The 24372-nt window shown below is 39.2% G+C and overlaps 2 protein-coding genes across 2 annotated transcripts in view; both read right to left on the bottom strand.

Moving 5' to 3' along the window:
• The window catches only part of DLC1 (DLC1 Rho GTPase activating protein), a 459196-nt gene that overhangs the window by 233507 nt on the left and 201317 nt on the right, over positions 1-24372 (bottom strand). The gene's annotated exons all lie outside the window — the stretch shown is intronic.
• Positions 13540-15264, bottom strand: LOC142471950 (uncharacterized). The gene is made up of 2 exons (XM_075578471.1): positions 15138-15264; positions 13540-14774 (listed from the first exon to the last, which is right to left on the bottom strand). The coding sequence occupies exons 1-2, from the start codon at positions 15232-15234 to the stop codon at positions 13804-13806; spliced, it is 1068 nt and encodes a 355-aa protein (XP_075434586.1). The 5' UTR covers positions 15235-15264; the 3' UTR covers positions 13540-13803.

Here is a 24372-nt window from a genome sequence, read left to right as displayed (position 1 = left end):
CATTTGCTGTCATTTTAAAAGGTTTTCTCTTTTCTATCAACCACATAATTTCCTTTCTAAAACTTAGAAGTGAATATAAAAAATTGAAAGACTAGTTGTTTCTTTGTACTTTTCCATATCAGTTGAGCACAGCAGGTCTGTTGCAAACACCCACAACAATAGTTCTTTGGTACAGCCTATAAAGTGATTTATTCCCTAGTAAGAATCCAGCTTTTTAGCAACTCTGCAAAGATACATTACATTGTAAATCTAAATATTGTTATATAAAAGCTACAAAATAAAGAAGTGTCTTCTGAATTGCATTCATTAGGTAAGATCAAGAAGAAAGAATCGCAATAAAACTGAGATATATTGGAGTGATATTTAAGCCATTGAAACGAGTCAGAAATATGTATTATTTGTCTTGCATCCTGTCGATTATACTTTATAGCATTAGGAATGTGTAATGCAACATAAACGAAAAAGTAATTGGGTCAATATTCACTTTTAAGTCAGTGACATACTGTAGCCACCACCCTAGTGTGCCAATGACATAGTGGGTATGGTATGGACTTTCAGCTCTTTTTCTAGGGGATTTTCGCTTTCAGTGCCATCTCGATCATGTGGTCGCTCCGAGGAGCAGTCACATGAACACGATGTGCCGGAGGGGTTGGGGAATTTTGGTGTTGAAGCTTAATCAGCACTCAAAGGATTCATGATAAAAATGGATAACTCACTAAACTGAATAAATCTTATAAATCATTAAGTAACCCAAAGAAGAGGGGCACAAAAAAACACACAGGGTTATGCTGTACATTGAAACCCCCTCAAAATAGGTCAATTAAACTAAGATAATATACCATATGGAGAAAAGGATCTCTCCAATGTCCAAATTCTAAATGGATAAGCCGGCAACAGCAGAAGTCATGGGATCTGTGCATGATGCGACCCTGATATATTATTTGCCATTATACTCACCCAATAGATGTAATCATTTAGATGGATTCATTTGTAGCATTCAATGCAAATATAACAAAGTTTATGTCATGTTTACCTGAGATTAGAAATTATTTCCAATTTGTTTTAAAATTCTGATAAATTTAAACTAAAATGCGCTGATACTGTAGTAAAAAAATTGTAAAGCTATAAAACATTCTTTGATTTTGATTATCAAGAGAAAGCATAATCATTAATTTTTTTTAAAGAACTAGAACCACTTAGATGGTCCACTTCTATTTTGTACAAATTGTGTCTACTTTACTTCTGTGCCTTAACCCTACAGCAACTACAATAACTTTTGCTTTATGGAACTGTGATAGGAAAATGGGTTAGTATTATTATCATCCCCATTTAAACGTATATTATGCATCAACATATTCCAAAGCTCGATACTATGCAGTGTGAAGACAATAACAATAACATCGTTACTTTAATATACAGGTACACTGGTAATATAGGTAAGAATTAGCTGGATCAGGATATCATACTTGATAGAATAAGGGCCAGTGTGCATACAGGAGTACACTTGAAAATAGTGATGGAACATAAAGGAGGACTTAGTGGAGAGAAAGATAGTGACATTGGAGTGGAGAAAGAGTGAGAGGCCAAGAGAAGACCGGTAGATTTGGATACCCCATAACCTCAGCATAAAGTTGATAGTAAAAAAAAAAAGGAATTGGATTAATTCACCATGAGAGGAGGTATAGAAGCAAAAGCGCAGAGGTGCTAGAATAGAGCCATGTTGCAGCCTAATAAAAAGTGGAAGCTGAGAGGAGGAGATACCAGCAAAGGATACACTGAATGAACAGGATGAAAAACCAGGATGTGAAGTAAGAGAAAGCCAAAGCCTTGTTACGGAAGCCAATTGATTTGAGAGTGTAGAGGAGGAGGGGATGATGGACATTGTTTAAGGCAGAAGAGAGGTCTAGAGAAGGGGTCCCCAACCTTTTTGTGCCTAATGGCACACTTGAGAGTTCAGAAGTGAGTGTGGGCACCAACAAGGAATGCATGCACGTACACAAAATAATCAGCGCAGGCAGGAAGTAAAATCAATATGCCCCGTAAAGCCGGTAGGTAAATATACTAAAGTTAGGCCCGAGGGGGAGGGGGATTTTCTTAGTGCAGACTGACATGACCCCATTGTCCAGGTACCATTCCCAAAGGATCAAAAAATACCTGTGAGCAGGCAAAATGGACCCAAGTGCATTTGGCACCCACTGATTTAGAATAGGAACAGCCATAGCGATGGCTAAGCCAGGGTTTAAGGAGAATTACATTAAAAAGATAGGGAGATTGAACTCACATTGGTACTGATCATACATAACATTCAAGCACATGGATATGGTAACTGAGACGTACACTTGCCCTGAGTGAGAATAATTGTAGGGTTGGGAACCAGCTGTATAGTTGGGCTTAGGCAGTCACAAGTTGCAAGGTGCGAACGTTATCTCAGTGAAATGCATCCAAGGGATGGGCCTAGATAACGGCCAGCAATACAGGACCTCATCCCTTGTTTTCGCTCTTGTGACAGTTGTTGTATTTTTTAAGGCTTGGCCAGGGCAGTTTTTGTCTTTTTGCTCTGTAATAAAATGGTGAATGGAAATTTTACCCACCAAAGACATTGTCAGTCATCATTGGTGCATAGGGCAAGGCATGCAGGGATAGTTGCCTAAGCAACTTGTCTAGACAACCATGTCTAGAAAGAAAGAGAGTGAGCCACGAGTGTTTCTTCTAACCATGATGCAGAACTATGAATGCAATAATATGAATGAAGCTTTCAGGAAAGCCACATTATGAGATCCTGCCTATGTCTGTAATGGTTCCATCATTTTTAGTAGTTTGGTTAGAATGTGGCTTTATAAATTATTAAAGCCGTTGCAGTCAATTCTGCGCTTGTAGCTGGCTTAAGCTAATCAGTTTGCTTAATTGTTTCGTTTGGATCCCCATCTCCGATTACTTATTAAATACTTGTCGGTACGGGTGCAATAACCCTTACCGGCACTTGATGCATGTGCCCCTAAGATTATAGTACATGAAACATGATACAGTATCATGATTGTCTTTCACCACCCTGAACGATTTAATGTTATCCCTGAATTATCTTAGATGTATGTTGCTTGTTTCCTTGCAGTGCAGGATTTTCCATGTAAGTAATCATAGCCTAGAGATCTGTTACATAATGTAGAATATATTTTCCAAGATTTTGTGCCAAAAATCGTACACTGAGACGTACACTTGCCCTGAGTGAGAATAATTGTAGGGTTGGGAACCAGCTGTATAGTTGGGCTTAGGCAGTCACAAGTTGCAAGGTGCGAACGTTATCTCAGTGAAATGCATCCAAGGGATGGGCCTAGATAACGGCCAGCAATACAGGACCTCATCCCTTGTTTTCGCTCTTGTGACAGTTGTTGTATTTTTTAAGGCTTGGCCAGGGCAGTTTTTGTCTTTTTGCTCTGTAATAAAATGGTGAATGGAAATTTTACCCACCAAAGACATTGTCAGTCATCATTGGTGCATAGGGCAAGGCATGCAGGGATAGTTGCCTAAGCAACTTGTCTAGACAACCATGTCTAGAAAGAAAGAGAGTGAGCCACGAGTGTTTCTTCTAACCATGATGCAGAACTATGAATGCAATAATATGAATGAAGCTTTCAGGAAAGCCACATTATGAGATCCTGCCTATGTCTGTAATGGTTCCATCATTTTTAGTAGTTTGGTTAGAATGTGGCTTTATAAATTATTAAAGCCGTTGCAGTCAATTCTGCGCTTGTAGCTGGCTTAAGCTAATCAGTTTGCTTAATTGTTTCGTTTGGATCCCCATCTCCGATTACTTATTAAATACTTGTCGGTACGGGTGCAATAACCCTTACCGGCACTTGATGCATGTGCCCCTAAGATTATAGTACATGAAACATGATACAGTATCATGATTGTCTTTCACCACCCTGAACGATTTAATGTTATCCCTGAATTATCTTAGATGTATGTTGCTTGTTTCCTTGCAGTGCAGGATTTTCCATGTAAGTAATCATAGCCTAGAGATCTGTTACATAATGTAGAATATATTTTCCAAGATTTTGTGCCAAAGTTTTCCACCAGCTATTATTTGTTCTGTGGCACCCAACAAATTTCATAATACCCCACTTTAAATTGATTTATGCATGAGAACCATTTTACGTTTGATGAATTCTGCAGCCTATTATTCTTGCAAATCACGTACAATTTGCATACATTGACACAAATTGCAATAACATACTGTATGTTTTGACTCTTTTTCATTCACGCACATAAACAATGTAGTCTTTTTTTGAAGCTGCATCAGTAAAAGCAGGAAATAGACTTGTGTCTGCCTGTTCTCAGGGAGTTAAATGCAGGAATAAAGTCAATAGCAAGTACTGTATTAAGTAAATTAAAAGAAAGTTCGTCTGGTGGTGTAGTGTTGCTCCTCTTAGGGAAGTGTTCCCTCCTTCCTTGACATTGGTACATCTGAAACACAGAAGTGCGCAGAAAAACCAAACTCATGGTGTACTATATTTATTAGGACAATATAGTCAGAAGAGTTAAACATCAATGCACTTACAATATAAAAGAAAAAGAAGGCACATCCAACGGGGAACCCCGGAGGTACAATCTTGCCTGAATGACTCCTCAACCATGTCATCAGGTTTATGTTCAATGATAGTATAGAACAAAAGTTATAGGCGCAGGCCCTGATATACAATACCAGTCCAGTATTGTTAACAGTCCTTGAATGATAGACAATTGAGACAGTCCTGTTGTGCTTCAGCACGCTGACTCTGTGATGTTCACTTGAAATTCATACCGTGTAGAGAATGAGAAACAAGAACACCATTGCGCAGTACATATGGGATTTAGGAGGCCCCCTCACCCCTGCTAACTATTTACAATATATGTGTAGTCAGCATACATCAATTGGTATCTTTAGGGACTGGTACTGTTGTGTCCTCTGATCTCTCCTTCGGATATGATGTACTTCTACCAGTGCGGGGTCTCATGGTCGCTGATGGAACCTCTGCTTCTGGTCTCTGCTGATGTACCTCGCAATGTAATGATATGGAACACCATGTGCGGTAACAGATACAATTTTATTATAAAAAACAACAATAAAACCCCAAACCATGCACTCACATGTTATGGGGAATGAAGGCGCGTCTTACTAAGTGCCGTCCGCAGCTTGAATGCAGGAGAGGGGAGAAGGAATGGGGGACAACCCTCAGTGTGATAGAGTGTGATGGATCTGGAACTCCCTGCGTGGTTGCGCTTCCACGGGTAAAGTCCCGTCCTGATGACCTCACTCTTGCGCCGAGTTCCTTGCTTCCAAACCTCAGTCAGACCGCAGGCTCACTTGCACGTCACTAAGCTCCACCCACTACGTCACTTCTTCAGGGGTGTGGAGCTCATAGTGATGTGTGGATATATATGCCATTTCGGAATGGCCCCTCCTTGTCTTTGACCAATCGGGGAGGCATACATCAACCCTACATAATTAGCTCAAACTGGGGCCGAAGTCAAACCTATAGTTAACCATATTAACCCTTTAAGGTGATGTATGGTTTTCACAATAGGATAGCTTCCAAATACATCTAAAATGGATCACACTCTCTTATAATCATATTGTGACCCTGCATTCGGAATTCATACAAATAACAATTAAAATAAACAATAAAAATATAAAAATAAATTAAAATAACGATGATGGGCAGTTACTGCAATCTGACTTATTTAGGCATTTTTAAGGAACGATGCAAGATCAAAGTCAATATTTAACCCAGATGGAGCCAGTGTGCGAAGGGTGTAAATCCAGTAGCTCTCACACTTAGAGATCCTGTTGATTCTATCACCCCCCCTCCAACTAAATTTTGGACAATCTATACCCCTACACAATAGCCCTTCAGGGTTTTGGTTATGTTTAATCTTAAAGTGGTTAGAGACACTATGGGCCTCATGCAGTAAGCGTTGATAAGGGAAATATGGCCATGTTATAGCCAAAATTGGGTTTGAGATTCAGTAAGCGCCGATAAGTGCTTCATATCGCCAGGTTTCGGAGCCGATAATTTGGTTATGGCCAGTCGCCTGCCGATAAGCCTGTTTTCGACACTGATCGCCACTTTTTTAAATCGGCTGGATTCAACAAAAAAAAACAGCTTATCGGGGCTGATCGGCACTACGAAATTGAGATGTTATGGCCGATTTCTCCCGCCAACTAAAGTTGGCAGTTTGGACGGGAGAACGATCGCTAAGGCTGCCGGAACGGCACTTAGAAAAAAAACATCTTCTGTACATCAATGGAAGTCAATGGAGCGGGGACGTATAACAGTATAGTACTGTTTACGTTTCATTGCTCACAATACAAGGGGGATTTGCATTACAGTGTGGGGGCATTCCCTGCATTGTGTCACAGCTGATGTGTCTTATTTGCATAACATTCGACTTTTACATGTTTGCAGCATTTGCGGGTCACATTACTCATCATGTGATGATGTGGCAAGGGAAAATACTATACTACACTCTTAAAGGAGAACCTCACATCATATCACACATTTTACTCAACTCAGCGACAATTATTTACATGATGTCACACATGTCACACATGTCACTCATACACAGTATATTCATCTTCCTTTACATTACACAATGCTTGTAATGTGACACGCATCTTTAAACGTTCATGTACATCTGTCTTCTCATGTTTACATATACTTTTGGGTCCTCCCTATTTTCATGACGTCACTTATTGGACGCTCAATCACATTGCATGTTTACATTGTAACCGTTGCATTACAAGCACTTCAACCTAACTTATACACACATGTACAGTAATTCAGCATTGGGACACCTTGTAAACTCATTCTATACCAACTATCCTCCTTACACAAATGCATGCATATGCACACGACTATTCATTGTTGCCAACATGTCACAATAACATGGATAATTACACATGTTACACAAAACTTTTCCCACGTCAATCTCAGCCTTTTTGTCTCATTACATGACTGACTCTTGCGTTCACAAGTGTTACATGCATTGCACATGCAACTATTTATTTGCAAGCAATCTTTGTACAAAGCTTCACGTCACATCATTGCCAAATATCATCATTCCCTGCAGAATACACACAACAAATACTTAGAACAACAAGTGCACACAGCTTGCCACAGAAGTACTTTATTATGTTAATGTAACACCTTGCATTTTACTATGTCACCTGACATCATCACATACCTATTTAAAGGACGCACATTACCTGCTCATTCACAGCTACTCATTTCAAAATGTTGCGAATGTTTAGGAGACGGAGGAACATTCTTTTCTATGACATGCTTGATGATGAAGACAATCATATAGGGCAAGGGAGGGACACACCGAGGGACAGTGACAGTGACGCGGATACGACAGGGACAGGGAGAGGGACAGGCCGAGGGACAGGTAGAGGGACAGGAGATCAGAGGAGAAGACAGAGGAGACAACTTGTGCCTCGTCCGCGTCTGTACAGGGAGAGAACCCTGTTAGATGGGATGAGTGAGGAGGAGATTGTAAGTCGCTATCGTTTGAGTTCAGCAGCAATCTTAGCTCTTTATGAGGAGATAAGGGGGGATTTAGATTTTTTCACAGCCAGAGGTCGTGCAGTCCCTGGGCTTGTTAAAATGCTGTGCTCATTACATTATCTTGCTTCCGCGTCATACCAGACAACTGTGGGCATAGTGGGCGGGGTCTCGCAATCTACATTCTCGCGGGCCTTGACCCAGTTTCTCTATGCACTCAATAGACGCGCTAGGAATTATATTCATTTTCCTACAGAGGCGACAGAGTGGCTGGAAGTCAGGACTGGCTTTTATAATATAGCAGGGATACCATGTGTGCTGGGTGCAATCGATTGCACACATGTTGCTTTGATTGCACCTAGTCAGAGTGAGCATGTGTACCGCAATCGGAAGCACTACCATTCACTCAATGTACAGGTGGTATGTGATGCCACGATGAGGATAATGCATGTGGTACCCAAGTTCCCTGGTTCCAGTCACGATTCCTCTATCCTGAGGAACTCTTCAGTCTTCCATGTGTTCGAAGAGGGACATTTTGAACCTGGTTGGCTGCTGGGTGAGTACATATTTACATGTTCTAACACAAAACACATGTTGATTTAGGAATGTTGGCATTGTACAATTTGATCACTAATGTCAGCTTATGTGTGCTCCATTCATTATAGGTGACTCAGGATACGGAATTAGGCCGTGGCTCTTGACTCCGGTGCTAAACCCTCAAACTGAAGCAGAGGACAGGTACAATGCAGCCCATATATCTACAAGATCTGTTATAGAGAGGACATTTGGCCTACTCAAGACCAGGTTTAGGTGTCTGGACAGAACTGGTGGGGCTCTTCTATACAAGCCTCAAAAAGTGTCTGATATTATCCTTGCCTGTTGCATTTTGCACAATGTTGCACTCAGGCACAATGTACAGTCAGACCTAGCTGAGGCTTTGGTAGACGAGCATCCCACCCATGTAGCTGCTGAAAATGAACAAACAGCCAGTGGTGGCCAGACACGACAGAATCTCATCAATTCATTTTTTTCTTGTAAGTACAAACTCATATGTTCCTAGTACTACTTTTATAGTTTAATCATGTTATATTAACAATAATGTTTCTTTATATAACCTTCTGTTAGGACACAGATGAATATGGGTTGCACACCTTTCTTTTCTCTGCTGTGTGCACAAAGGGATGTGGCACCGGTATGTTATTGTTGCACAGGTTATATAATCCCTCTTCAATTGTACTTTAGTTGTGTGTATGTGAATACAACTTGGGTAACAAAGCAATAATATTTTAGCATTGTGTTATTCCTTATGCTAAGACAAAACACATATTATGCCCATAATCATTCATGCTTCTAGTATGCTTACATACAATGTTATTGGTGCAGTGTAACATGTACATCCATATGATGTGTACACCAGGCTCATTTACATTTTGAATGTCATGAAATATACATGGTGTTGTACATTTAACACCAAATACACACTTTGCTGTGTTGTTTACGGTACTGAAGATGGCATGTCAATGTTTGCAATTTATATATTGTTCCTTTGCATTATAGGTATATCTCCAGTATGACTGATCATGGTATGTATATTTGCTGACATCTCTCATAAGATGTGGCTACCTCAATCTTCCTATAATTATTGGAACTAAAAACCCAACATATTGGTTTAAACACAAATGTTACATATATGTACTTTCTGTATCATGTATATGCATTTAGCTACTCTTGAGCTTTCATGTGCATTGTATTACAAAATGATTACTCACATTTCATCACATTTTATGTATGTTTCCTTATAATTTCCATTAATGTAATATAGAGGTGGTTGGAGAAAAGGGGATAACTGTACTTATTTGTTTACTTACGGGAGCACATTCATCACTAGCATAGACACACTTTTTAAGACAACTGTTTGTGTCTCTATCAATTGGTGTAGGATCCATGTATAACACCGACAAATGATAACACCAGCTTTATTATGGTAGCTTATATCATCATATTGACTATACTATGTATTTCTAAACGATTAATAAACACAGTAAACTATAGTTAGTTAGGTTAATGAAATATACACAGAAACGTACTTCATAACATGATGGTGATGTCATATTCAGAACATCATGCATTGGAGGGGACCATAACATCTGGCCAGTAACATTATTTGCTACAGTCCCAAACCATTTTATCTACATACCCATGTAACAAGAGATTTTAAAAATAAATGGCTACTTGGTTGTAAGTGTCCTTTACATTGGGAGAAGGAGTGGCTCACTGAGTAAAGACACACACTGGCACTGATAGTTTGAAGCAGGGGAGTCTGGTTCAATTCCCGGTGTGGGCTCCTTGTGACCTTGGCCAAGTCACTTTATCTCCCTGTGCCTCATGCGGCAAAAAAACATTTGTACGTTCCACGGGCCAGGGACCTCAGGCTGAAACATGTGTCTGTAAATCGCTGCGTACAACTAGCAGCCCTATACATGAACATGCTCATATTATTATTATTATTGTTACATAGTTTCGACAGTCATACGTTCCATTACATATTAGAATACACAAATGTGTTAGCAGAGTGGGAATGGTTGTTATATATAAAACACACCATGTCATAAAATGTTAGTAGTCATTAAAGAACACTCAATAAAAATTCATGAGGCACTCTTTTGCAACATCATTATGTTAATTAAGTGCTTATGCAATATAGGCATAAGGGTATCACATTTTTAATTGTTTGTTAATAAGCGCTGCAAGCAATATAAAATTAGTTCCATATGTAGTATAGTAGTCGGTGGCTCCTCCTCACAATCATCTCATATAAAGGTAGACTCTTCTGAAATCATACATTGATCCGATTGTATCTTCCCCGACATCTCTGAAATACAGCAAACACATGATGGTCAAAGATGGCACCTTACTAGATATGCATCCGTGACAACGCGTTACGCAGCTCTATATGATTGTGTAGATACACACGTCACTCACTTATATGTTAGAAGTAAAACTGTTCATCAGTATGTAATGTTTCTTTAAATTTGTAGCAGGCATAACTATGTATAAGAAGTGAACGTTGCCTGTATACTGAAAGATGTGCGCGCACATCTTTGTGTGCGCACGCACTTCACGCTTGGCTCCACTAACTGTTAGCGCATGCGCAAAACAAAGCGTACGTTGTGCGTTCAATACATGTTGAAAATACCAGTAAACATAACATCTTTATTTCAAATACAATGAAGACGAAACTACATTCGTTCTAAACGAGTACATCTGTATTCTTTTTAAACAGACGTGTTTGAACAGAAAGCACGGCCGATAACACAATGCGCAAATGCAATACGTGTGACGTCATGTTAAGCCAGCGTGAAACGCACGCTAACACTCCTCCCACTCAATTAACATTCGGCTAACGCCCAGGGTACGCCTACAAACACTGAGCCGCACGCATCACACACTGCAGTTACCGTTACTATAACAAAACATGACAGCCAATAGGCTTTGAGGCGCGCACGTCGCTTGGGGGCAGGACTTACATCACTAATCCTTTTTAAGGACGCCTTGGCCCATGACAAGGGTCCCACGTCATACGTGGTGGACCCGGTTTTCAATGTTGTAGATGTTGCATGATAACAAAACAGGTATGTGTTAGAGTAATGGTAAAATGTTGCTAATATGTTTAAAGGGATAGGAAAGTACGTATATTTATTCCGTCAGCAATGTGTACTACTCTTTCAGGTCCTACTATATTGTATTTTTGTGTTTGTGTTTGTGTTTGTGATCGCTACATGTTATGCAGTCTGCAATGTTACGCTGTATCCACGCATTGAAAGTGAAAATGGTGGTTACAAAAAAAAAAAAAATTTAAACGCAGAGTCAACGCATAACGATTGTTATATTTACCATTCTTCTAGAATTAACTCTTCGCCTGGCTGCAACTGGTCGCTCCAGAAATGCAAGCCATTTTCATCCACGCTTAACCCAACCGCTGAATCCAGTATGGCACATATCTCCTCCAGGATGCGCTCATAGGAATCGCCACTGCTTTCTTCAAATAATTGGTCGGGAGGTAGGTTCATTTCTTCCGGTTCCCATTCCAATGCAATTTCAGCTGAAAGGCTTGGTACATAATCATAGTACTTTTGTTCTTGTACAATGTGGGTTTCAGGAATGGAGGCTGCAGATATTGCAGCACGTATCGATTCAAACGGATCAGTAGTAGCGGATACATTGCTATTGCCATTAGGAATAAATATGCCTTTCACGACAATATAAGTGCCGTCTTTCAGGAGAAATTGTTTTTCCGGGGCAATCTTCCAGAAACCATAGGTGTGTTGTAGCTTATCCTGGTCACGTTCAAAAAAGTCATTACTTGATAAAGTGAATCTTATTGAGGAATTAAAATTCCGTGCATGCTTACGGTCTTGGTAATAAGGATATTTTGCTCGAATGAAATCATCGATTTGGCGTGTGCTTGCTTTCTGTCCGCGACTGTTCAAGATGGCTTCACAGATCATGTACTTATACCCTAAAAGGGGATTAATATTGTTAACGAATTCATCAGCCATGTCTGAGTAGCACAAAAGCTGTGTGCAGGTCTGTGTTATTTGCTCATCAAAATGAATGTGCTGAATGGCTAACAAACTCCTGTTTTTCCTTGTCAAGGTCAACAAAAGTAACTACTTTGACTCCTTATTTCAAACGCCAATTGGATTTGTTTGTCTAATTGGGTTAACAGTTGTGGTTCGTGATATGGGACTGTGGGAGAAACATTTCTCCTTCTTTTATCTCGTTTGTGAAAAACATCCCTAGACTGTGAATGCGTTCACATAGTGTTTTTTTGAAAACTAACAAAGACCAGTGTGTGAAAATATTTCTTAGCCAGGCATATCAGTAAAAACACACCTGCAAAAAGAAATGTTTTTTCCCCGCTTACATTTCTGTGTGTATGTGAAAGTCTGGTTAACTCCCTGTCTGCATGAGTTTAAATACGTGTGTATATATATATATATATATATATATATATATATATATATATATATATATATATAAATATATCTCTTATAAAAATATATATATATTTATATATAATATTTTATTTTTTTTTATATTGCAGGAGTACACACAACATTGATGGCATTAAGTATACCTTGTATGAAACCTATTTAAATGGTGAGAAACATGATTGAATGAAGTAATAAACATTTGTTTAAGCACAATACTGTTAGAGTCTCATACTTAGGATATTTCTCAAACATTAGGCCTGTATTATTAAAATAGTGTGCTTTCACAAGGAAGCATGAAGTGTATTAGTTTGTGTATACCAGTTTATATAGTACTATATATATATATATATATATATATATATATATATATATATATATATATATATATATATACACACATATATACATATATATATACACATATATACATATATATATACACATATATACATATATATATACACATATATACATATATATATACACATATATACATATATATATACACATATATACATATATATATACACATATATACATATATATATACACATATATACATATATATATACACATATATACATATATATATACACATATATACATATATATATACACATATATACATATATATATACACATATATACATATATATATACACATATATACATATATATATACACATATATACATATATATATACACATATACATATATATATATATATACACACTCACACACTCACACTCACACTCACTCAGTGTGTGTGTGTGTGTGTGTGTATATATATTATTATACATTCTGAGATGTTATAGAAACGAACACACAACTGATTAAAGGACAAAATTACAATGGCCAAGCAAGGCAAAGGTAAGTAATAATTTACACATAATCCTGCTGTACACGTACAAGAAAGATGTTTGCACTTACTTAGGTGTTTTAATAATTGCATGTGACTAATATGCATATGCAATTCTTACATCAATTAACACACCCAAATGCAATGTTTTGCTGCAAAGTCAATGGCAGCTTCTCTAAACTTAGCAACTGGCTCCTGGTGGACCATTACTGAACAGACGATTACAACATAAATATTTATAACACAATTAATTATGAGTGTTAACATTTCCAAAACTTCACGTGTACAAGAACATAGTTGAAAGTTTGGAAACAACACAGTCTTCAGCATACATACAATAGTAATTAGATAATCTGAAGTCAACAAAACAAGGCCAAAGACATATTTTCTGAATTATAACATTTATTTTTTTTGTTCCTTTTGCGAGCGAGTAACAGGCCTGCTTGTTGTCTCTTGAATTTTCCTTTTTCTTTTGCCACCAACTTTAGGCACAACAGAGCCACTTTGAGTGGCCTCTGGCACTTCACGGGCAGGGCTTGTGGCCAGTGACTGTTCACCTACGGGGCTTGTGGCCAGTGACTCACCTACAGGGCTTGTGGCCAGTGACTCACCTACAGGGCTTGTGGGCAGTGATTCACCTACAGGGCTTTTGGGCAGCGATTCACCTACAGGGCTTTTGGGCAGCGATTCACCTACAGGGCTTTTGGGTAGTGACTGTTCACGGACAGGGCTTGTGCCCAGTGACACATGTGAGCAAGTTGGTAGACACTGCACAAGTGATGGTTGGTCTGTTTCATGTGTGTCTTGTTTTGTTTTTGTCGCCTCCTTTGTAGGTGTCTGCTGCTGAATTTGTACAGATGGCAGCGGTAGGATGTCATCAGGAACCTGCACAGCAATGTCTGCTACTTGACCGGTAACATTTGGGCCTGGTGAATGAATATCAGATGAATGTGGTGAAAACTGACCTGCATGAACAGATCCTGGCTGGGAGGTGTTGAATTGTGGTACATTAGTCATTCTCCAGTAATTAGCTTGTGTTTGCTGAACAACTAATGCTTCGAATGAGGTGTTGATTTTTTGCAACTGTTTAGGCACTTCAATGAAGACTCTGTGGAGATGTGCCAATTGTGATACTGTTTCTTCCTGCAGTCCAATCATCCTTTCCAGCACTGTCATCATGTCTGAATGGCGACGATTTTCTGCGTCCACTATTTTTCCCTCTGAAGCTACAATTGCATCGTATGTGGAAGTTGATGGACGATTTGGCGGTACAACAGTTTCTATTGGCACCTCTTCATGGTCACATGATTGTATTTCAGTCTCTTCTGTGGCGTCATCCTCATCATACTCATCATCCTCATCACCATGATGTTCTAAAAAGAAATGTACACATTATTAAATGGCATGTTAATGTATGCTGTGTTACTATGTAATTGTACTGTGTCCTAAGTAACACCTAACATGTTAGCATACGTTTTATAACCTCATTAAAAACTACCTTGACTTACGAATAATGTTTGGACTCAGTATGAAATATGAATGAATGAAAAGTTGCTCTAAACTCAGAAGTCCTACATGATAATTAACATCACTAACACAATACATGTTGCCTTACACTTAATTTTCACTGACACTAAGTAATCCTATTTAAAGAAGATGTGCAAAACAAATAATGCACATGACAACATAACATATAGAAGAGCACATATTATATGGCCAGCAAATGATACACTCACCTTCTAGTAGTGTTGAGCTGGCTGACCCAGGTGAAGACACTTGTTCCATCTCAGGTGACACATGTCCTCCAGGGGCAACTATATATAACAATAACATAAGTTTTACATTTACATGTGTAAATATTGAACAAACACTTATTGTATGTTCTGTATTTATGATTAACTAACAACATCAGTTCCTTAACCGAAAATGTGTGTGAAAGTGAACATAAATAGTTGTAATAACACTGTACATGCCTGTGTACTTAGAATTTTTGAGTTCCCTAACATACAACATACTATGTTTCTGCAGTAATGCGTGAGGATAAATAGATTAAATGAGTACATAAAAATCATATGTTGTGTAGTGATATCAGTATCATAATGTACATAACTATCATGAGATGACCATTCACAATGGTTATCATGAAGGTGGTCATATTGCAAAAAGTGTTGTTTTTGGTAGAGGATATGTGTGGTACATTAATCGAAGATGTGGCACACCTGAATGTGGCTGTGACTCAACAAGACAACACATGCAGTGTGTGATAATGTGTCTTTCATAGTAGTTCAACTATAGATATGAGTGAACTAATGTGTGACGTACGGTTTGATAAGTAATGAGTTGTTGGGGCATTTAGTAGCTAGAGTTAAGCTTTCAAATGAGTGTGATTAACTTCAGTTGTGCTATTCAGGTTGTAAGAAAGGTATTCCCTTCCCCAAAAAGCCTAATCAGCCACACCTTTCAATGACTTGAAACAGGTGCAAATGGTGTGAACTAAGTTGACCGTGAAATGAGGCTGTAATTAGTGTGTGTGCTGAACCCCACCCCCTCTGTTGAAGTGTATGCTGTGATGAGATATTAATTGCAGCTGCTTTAACACAATGGTAGATGAGCTAAGTAGTCATCTGCAGTGTTTAAGTTATGAAAACAATGACATAACATATGATACGTGTGCCTCATTATGCTGTCTGTATATGACATAAAGCAAAAATGGACCTTTTCATAAGCAACTATAGATGTGTTAGTGCCAGTGATGTTTGTAGGCCGTTACATGCAATTTCTTTGATGCATGCTTAAAATAGGCAGTAATGTCATGTTTGTCGGAGTAAAATCAATAAAATACACAATAATATGATACATATTTCTGTTCTGTACCTGTAGCTACTAATAATTTCTCATGAACATGTGTTACACATGTGTACTACCCTGTTGTTCCCCATCTTCGCCCACCATCAATTGCTTCCACTGCAGCTATGCATTTTGGGAATTCACATGTAAATGAGCACGCAATGGCACGTGCTATATTAGTTACTGCTTTTAGTAGGACTACTACATATATGTCTATTTTGAGATATATATATACAGAATCAGACATATACATATATAGATGCAGGTATGCTTATATTGTGAAGACAGTATAAAAAGCAGTGTAAATATGCAAAATAACTGTAAGCAACGACACGCCTAGTACAGTAATATTTATCACCTGCTGGAAATTGTGACGGATAAATTCCAATGTCACGGTCACCAGCCAAGCCTTCCACGACGACGGTAAGTAATTTTGGCCGAAGCAGCTCCTCCAATGGAGTCAATATGAGACGTTGTGGTGTGGGCCCACCTCCAGTGCCAGTAGCATGCACGCGTTGGTCTTGTATTTTCTTTTTCAATTTGGACCTAATATCATCAAATCTTTTCCGACAATGATACTTGTCCCTGACACTATTCCCACAGGCATTGACACCAATGACTATTGTGTCCCACATTTCTTTTTTGCTTGCTGCACTTGTCCGCCCTTGAAAAACATATAAAAGATATGAGGTAAATTAATAATAATATAAGCACCAGTTTCCTACACTGCTAGCTGTTCCAAGAGATAGCAAACATGCTGTTTTATGTGTAATATGTGCAGCACATGAGCATTCACTACTAAACCTATACATGTAAGCAAGGTTGCATTCATATTGTATGCAGTTCTGGCAAATTGACCGCCTGTGTTTATTTGTCCTTGTAAGGCATGATAAAAAGCTGTGTTTCCACACTAATGAACATAGAAAGATATTGTGTACCCATATTTGCATATGAACAAAACTCAGATGACCTAGGATCACATGTATTTGAATAATAAATGTAAAGTTACACTTACCTACTAAATGTCCATAGAGACTGTCATAGTGCTCCAGAATGCCAGTGACAAGAGCCCTATTTTCCTGGTCATTGAAGCGAGGATTACGTGGCTTCTCCACACGTTTTTTCCGAGCAGGTTTAGGGTCAGAGCTTGGCTGGTGCTGACTGGACTCTCCTTCTTCCAATGGAAGAGCCTCCAAAAGCTGGCCACCAGCAAGCACGCCACCACCAGACACCCCATCAGCAACTGCGCCACCAGCAGCACTCCCAGCACCCCCAGCACCAGCACTCCCACTCCTAGCACCAGCACTCACACTCCTAGCACCAGCACTCACACTCCTAGCACCAGCACTCACACTCCTAGCACCAGCACTCCCAGCACCAGCACTCCCACTCACAGCAACAGCACTCCCACTCCCAGCACCAGCACTCCCACTCACAGCAACAGCACTCCCACTCCCAACAACAGCACTCCCACTCCCAACAACAGCACTCCCACTCCCAGCAACACCACTCGCAGCACCAGCACTCCCACTCCCAACAACAGCACTCCCACTCCCAGCAACACCACTCGGTGCACCAGCAACATCACTCCCCTGAACAGAACGTTCACTCCGACGCGTACTCCCACGAGTAGCACTCCCACTCCCACCAGCATCACTCTTCCCACGCTTTGCGGGCATACTTCCAGCACTCACAAAAAACAGACAAGAAATGTACAGGCAATCACACGACCCACTTCCACATATAAAACAAGACAAAGATGTAAACAAAACAACAAAGGACAAAGCTCACCCAATACACAACAAGTCTCTCAGTCAATATGCAAATCTTCAATCGTCCAGCTCTGTGCGTCTCTCTCTCTCTCTCACTCCCAACAACACAGAGAATGATTAGCAGTACACGTTGCCTTTAAATATGGCGCGCAATCAAAAACATGCTTGTTTCGCCTGATTCAGCAAGATTTGTGATTGTGCAACCTAACAGCACCCCGCCACGCACGCCGATACACCTGTGTGTGATCGGCTCATCATCGTGAGAGTGGGCGGATTTGTTTTCTGGTTGATTTTGAATGTATTCGGCACTTACTGCATACGGAGAGGGAAAAACGCCAATAACATGACTAATCGATAAGCTTGCCGATTTCACATAATCGTCGCTTACTGCATGAGGCCCTATGTGTCTCTAATCCGTGTTTAATATTGTATACATGTTCTGCCAATCTTCTCTTCAATGGTCTACCTGTTCGGCCTACATATTGCAGGCCGCATGGATATTCTAACAGGTAGACTGTGAAGGTACTTTTACAATTTATAAAGGAATTTATAGCAAAGGTTTTGCCTGTAGTGTTAGACTTGAAGTCTTTACATTTAACACTATATAGGTTTATGTTCAGTTGGAAGCTGCAGATATGCCTACAGAGGAACGAAAGCTAGCCAGCTTTATCACCAGAATAAGGCCACGCTTATAGTGCGCGCGACAGCGACGTGACGGATGACGTAATCCGTCACCATCGCCACCCTCGAAATGTATAATTTAACTTTCGGCGACGTCGCTGGCGACTTGGCCAGTGATTGGTTCCGAGGCTGTCACATGTTGCGATAGCCTCTAAAAAATCTAATTTTATTGGCTTCCAAATTTTTGGTTGCTGCCGTCGCGCTTGCGACGGCGACAATGCTTTTGTTTTCAGGCGACGTCGTGTCGCCGGCACTATAAGTGCAGCCTTAAGCAGCATGCCGTCTCGAGTCAATATGGAGAATGCAACGACAAAGAAAGAAATATGAACATTTTAAACAATGTGTAATTATGGTCCAGTTAAATGTTAGGAAGTATCTGCAGCAACAATGCTACAGGAAAATTAAGGAACCTACTTTAATGATTTAGTCCAGATACAGGTCCTACGTCACAACCAAGAAAAGCTGTGCATTGCTCTAAGCGCACCCGTAATGTCGTCTCAGTGCTACAATCAACATCTCACAAAATTCAGGCACGAAGAACTGAATTAAAACTGAGAAGCACAATACAAATCCAGTCATGCTATCGTGCCCACATGGGCCGAACTAGATTCCTCACAATAAAAGCAGCCACCATAAAGATTCAGTCTTTGGCTAGAATGAGACAGAACGGTATCTGTGATTACACCCCTAAAGATGCCACTATGGTTTGCCAATCGTCTTTCAAAAGGGAAAAGGCCCCAGAATGCAGGTTTGCCAACTGCAAAAAAAGAGAGGCCACAGGTAATGGTTATGTGTGAAGAGAGCTACAACAAGATTGATGTACTGGAATTGAAGGATCATCAACCAGGAGCAAATGATCTCTCTACTGAAAAGGGGGTCATGCTTTTTGCGAAAAAGCCTGTGATGGATAAGGAAGCTGTAGGCCACGGTCCCCTGGTACTGAATAAGCTTCCAAATGGTGCTACTGTAGTAAAAATGACCCACCATACACCACTTGGGACTTCCCACACATGGAAGAAGTGAACAGGCTGGATAAATTAATGCATCGAGAAAGATGCCCAGGGAGTCAATCAGAGTTGATGAAAACTCTGCCAAGGTTGAGCTGTCTCAACCTCATCAAAGATGCTGAGCCAGACATGGGCGGTCACCCTAGTGACAGGAAAGAAAAGATCACATGACATGTGAAACTCATTTCTAAGGGAGGAAAAGAATAGTTGGCAAGATGGAAAAAGGAGATTAAGCAAGAAGTCCTCTGTGAGGTTGAGGAAGCTAAGCACACTGTGGAAAAGCTGTGTTTTGGAACAACTCCATGCAAATGACTAAAGTATGCTGAATTAAAGTGCCTACTGGAAGAGACACAGGACATGTACACAGGATACAAGGACTTTGTCATTGGTGTCCTCCTCAACCATGGCCACATATCATGGTCACAAACTGATGGAGAGGTAGCAAGCCTCTCTACCTCATCACTCTTTGACAAAACGCAAGTTAACGTGAAAAGCGTTGGAGTTTCCCTGCTGTTTTTTTACCTTTTGCCTCATGATTGAGTAATAAGTAGTTTTTCTCTTAGCGATCCAGTTTGCCATCTCGATTTTTGCTGTGCACCGCTTCATCACTCCCTCATGGGAGGACTACCTGTATTCTCTACCACCTCATCTCTGGACTATTATATAACTGGCCCAAAGGCAAAAAGCAGGGGAAATATGACTCTTTGGTCCAGACACATACTGTACCGCTATCGAGAGAAGCCTGACGAAGGATTTTCAGACCCCTACCCCAGTGAAGGTAACTGACCTCCACTCTGATTGATATATTTGTTGTTGGTAAAGAGCTTAGCCCTCCAACCCATATACAGGGATGTGCTATTTACTCAGCACTCCCTATAGGAGCTAGGTTGTTTTGTTTCCTTTTATCCCGATTTTGCTGATTCCAACCGTTTTATGCTTTGAAGGTACTGGCTAAATTAAAGCTTATTCTGATTTTCCCTTAAAAACGTCTCCTGGTCTAATAACTTCTGCAACATCGCCTCCACTGTATTAACCCCTTTGTAGCCCTTTGTTGTCAGCTAGTCATGACTACAGTAGTTGACACATGGGCTAATAAGGGGTTAATATGTACTTTAAAGCTGCAGTTCAAGCTGCCGTTTTTTTTTTTAAAGTGTTGTTTTTTTACTTCAATAGTTAAATGTGTGTAATACCAACTTACCTACTGAAGATCAAATCTGCAGGTCAATCCGTTCTCGTTTGATTGATCAGTGAAGATTGGTGACATCATTACAAGTTGGTGACTTATAAACGCCCCCTTTTTCAGTGTGAGTGAAATGCTTATGAATATTCATGAGCACTCCACTGACAAGAGGGAGGGCAGGGCTCATAAAGGGGTGTGCCAGGGTTTGTGACAGAACATGAAGGGTCTGTGCCTTAGCAAATGGTTGCTGTAGTAACAAACATGCTTGTTAAAATAGAATACAAGAATACAAGAAAATTGGTCTTTCAAAGTTGTTTTTTTTAAAACAGAAAATGCTAAAAGCATTTTTTCTTAATACAGAAGTGATTTATTAAAAAAAAACACATGCAGGATACTGCTTGAACTGCAGCTTTAATGTATTTTAATGACTATTTTATCATCTAATTAAGGTTGGTTTAGCTTATCTTGCTTATGTTTATCATGGCCAGCATATTAGCCATTAAATACATAGAAAAAGCAGGGCAAGCCAGGACTAGGTTATAAATTATCTGCTCTTAATCCCATTTCGATAAAAATCCAACATGACGAATAGCCGTTTTTACCAAATAATGTGGTATTTGACCTCTTTTTCTAATCAGATCTGATATTTTTAATGGAGCCGATAAAAAGTGCTTTATTTTTGGCGGTTCAACGTTGATGTAGTGCACAATCAAAATAAGGCCCCTTTTGGGGCGATAATACCGCATTTTTAGGTTACCACAGCTTGATGTATCCGGGCCATAGAGTGCTTGCTAACAAATCAATGTATCCTTTTAAAAGTGCAGCCAAGATAAGCAATGTTCCTAATTGGTTCAAATGGAACAAAGTATTTGAGGACATATTCCAAATTCCCCATTAAGGAAATGATGTCAGTTACATTAGTTGCTTTTCTGTTGCATTATTTTATTTTGAAGATCACTGACAGACTACAGTATTTCAGAAACTGACGTTTTTAAACATTGAATGCATCTAAGAGATCCATGCAAATAAGGGATTGATGGAGACACTAGCCCAATTTTGCGCTGCTGGAGACCTAGATGCTCAACATACAGACTTAGTTTGAGTTCCAATTAGAAAGGAATTAAAATCATTCTTTTTCATTCATTTCAGCAGTTGCCCTTTGATGTGTCTTGTTTTCAGAGGTAGGAGAACGTGTTGTCACTGACTTTTAAAGGTCCCCATGCTGTGATGCCTTACATAGAAGTTTTCCTTGTACTGTCATCACTAGGTCAATTTATGTTCTTACGAACAAGTCATCATGTTGTGAGCAGCAAGAGTCCCTCCAGCTTCAGACACTGGACATTACACTGAATCAGAGGGAGATATCCAGCGGCCCTAGTGACTTGTATCGTCTTCTCTGTGATCAAAGACAATCAAAGAACATAAAAACCAAGACACAGAGTCTGAGTTTTGTCACTGTCTGTTGACAGGAAGCCAGTAAAAGCAGCAGCATAACATTCAATAATCTTCCCAAGGGAGTTGTGATAACTTCACAGACAATTCAGTCCATAACAAAGAATTCATCATGCTGTCACTTACAGTAAATCACAAAACGATTCCCATATTGTATTGTTTGACCTGTTTATTCTATTGTTTGACACGTTGTTACCATTTCTTTAACAATATATTTCTGTGTTTAAGGCCAATTTGTTTTGTTTCATGTTCCAGTAATCACTATCTTTATCAAGTGTTGCAAGTATAATGATAGGGGATGGTATGGAGTGTGGCTTCTTTACATGTAAATCCTGGATTCCACTTCTTCATATGCCAGAAAATATGTTAAATGTTTACAACTCCACTTAGGGCATAAACCTTAAACTTGGCGTGTCACTATGTATTAAAATAATTTCGCTTTCTTGAATTGAAGTACAAAACCACATACTTTTTATTGCTTTTTAGTCACTGACTCATTTCTAGAGCTGAACCGCTACCTTAGTAGTTTAGAAGCATGATCCATTGTATCCAGCATTAAACACAATTATTACTATTCCTCCTGAAACGACTATTGCAAACTAGTATGTTTAATAAATATCATCTGATAACACTAATTTAAAAACAAAAATGTCCACATTGGGAAAATGTGTTTAGACAATGCCATATAGCAGCCATCAGTTATAAAACATCCCGATGGTGGTAGTTTCCCGTAGGCCCAGATTTACAAAACAGCGCTATTCCATAATACCCCTCATAAGGATGAATTCATTACATTGAGATAGTGACGATTAGGACACTAGTGCACAGAGGTTCCAATGAAAGTAAATAGGATATTCTGTGCACTAGTGCCTCTGATCTGCTCGGTCATTATTTCATGCATAACCTCTATTATGACTTATGGAATAGCACCACTTAGTAAATATGGCCCATAATGTTTGCTTTTTTGGTTCAGTACCATTTCTGAGTACCAAAGAAACAATATGTATTCCTGTTTGTGAGGGTACATATCTCTTAACCAGTTTAGTTACTATGGTAAGCCTTTTTGCTATTCATGATTAGTCCATTGGGATAAACAAAGGTATATTTGAAAGCTGAAACTGTCCTGTTATCGTTATCTCAACTCATTTTAAAATGAATGAAGGGTTTATTAACATTGACATATGCTAGTAACTTAAGGATAATACGACTTCGATTGTAAGCTCTCTGGGGCAGGGATTTATTTTTCTATTGTCTAACTTTGCTGCGCTTATTGTATTATAATTCCCTGTAACTGTATTGTCTTTGTAATTTATTTTTATTTATTAAAAAAAAATGTGTTACCAGGAAGTAATACATTGAGAGTTAACTCGTTTTCAAATATGTCCTGGGAACAGAGATATAACAATACATGGTTACATTAAATTAGCAGGGTTATACATGATAATTTAAGACATTTCATGAACAGTTACAGATAATATATGATTATAGGCGTATGAAACAGTTACAGGCAAGATTAAAATGTGATCTGAGAAAAAAGGTGATTTCTGGCACAACAGCCAAAAGTGGGTCCCAAACAACCCATTGAAAAAGAGATTTATTGAAAGGGGTTAAGAACCCAATTAGTTACAGACAACATTGAATGAGATCTCTAGTCTAGATAAGAAAACCCTTCTAGAGTCTGGGGGGTCTAGGATGAAAAGGAGAAATAGAAATGCAGGTTCTGCCATATCTAATTCCACAAATACGAACACAGTAATAAATGATTCTGACATACCGTTCTTTATTTCACAAAATAATAGAAATAGTAATGAAATTAAAACTATTTTACGTAGCCATTGGAATGTGTTGGAGAAGGATCCCTCATTAAAAGACTATCTTCTAGTAGGCCCCAAATGTGTGTTTAGGAGAGCCAAGACTCTAGCAGGATTTGTCTCACCAAGTGACATCTTTAAAGATACTCAAAAAGAGAGAGACTTTTCCACCAAGGGTTCATATCAGTGTGGAGCATGTAGCATATGCAGATTTATGGTGC

Source organism: Ascaphus truei, chromosome 1, assembly GCF_040206685.1.
Source record: "Ascaphus truei isolate aAscTru1 chromosome 1, aAscTru1.hap1, whole genome shotgun sequence".
NCBI lineage: Eukaryota > Metazoa > Chordata > Amphibia > Anura > Ascaphidae > Ascaphus > Ascaphus truei.
The sequence above is the reverse complement of the archived record's forward strand: the minus strand, read 5'-3'. Positions and strand labels throughout refer to the sequence as shown.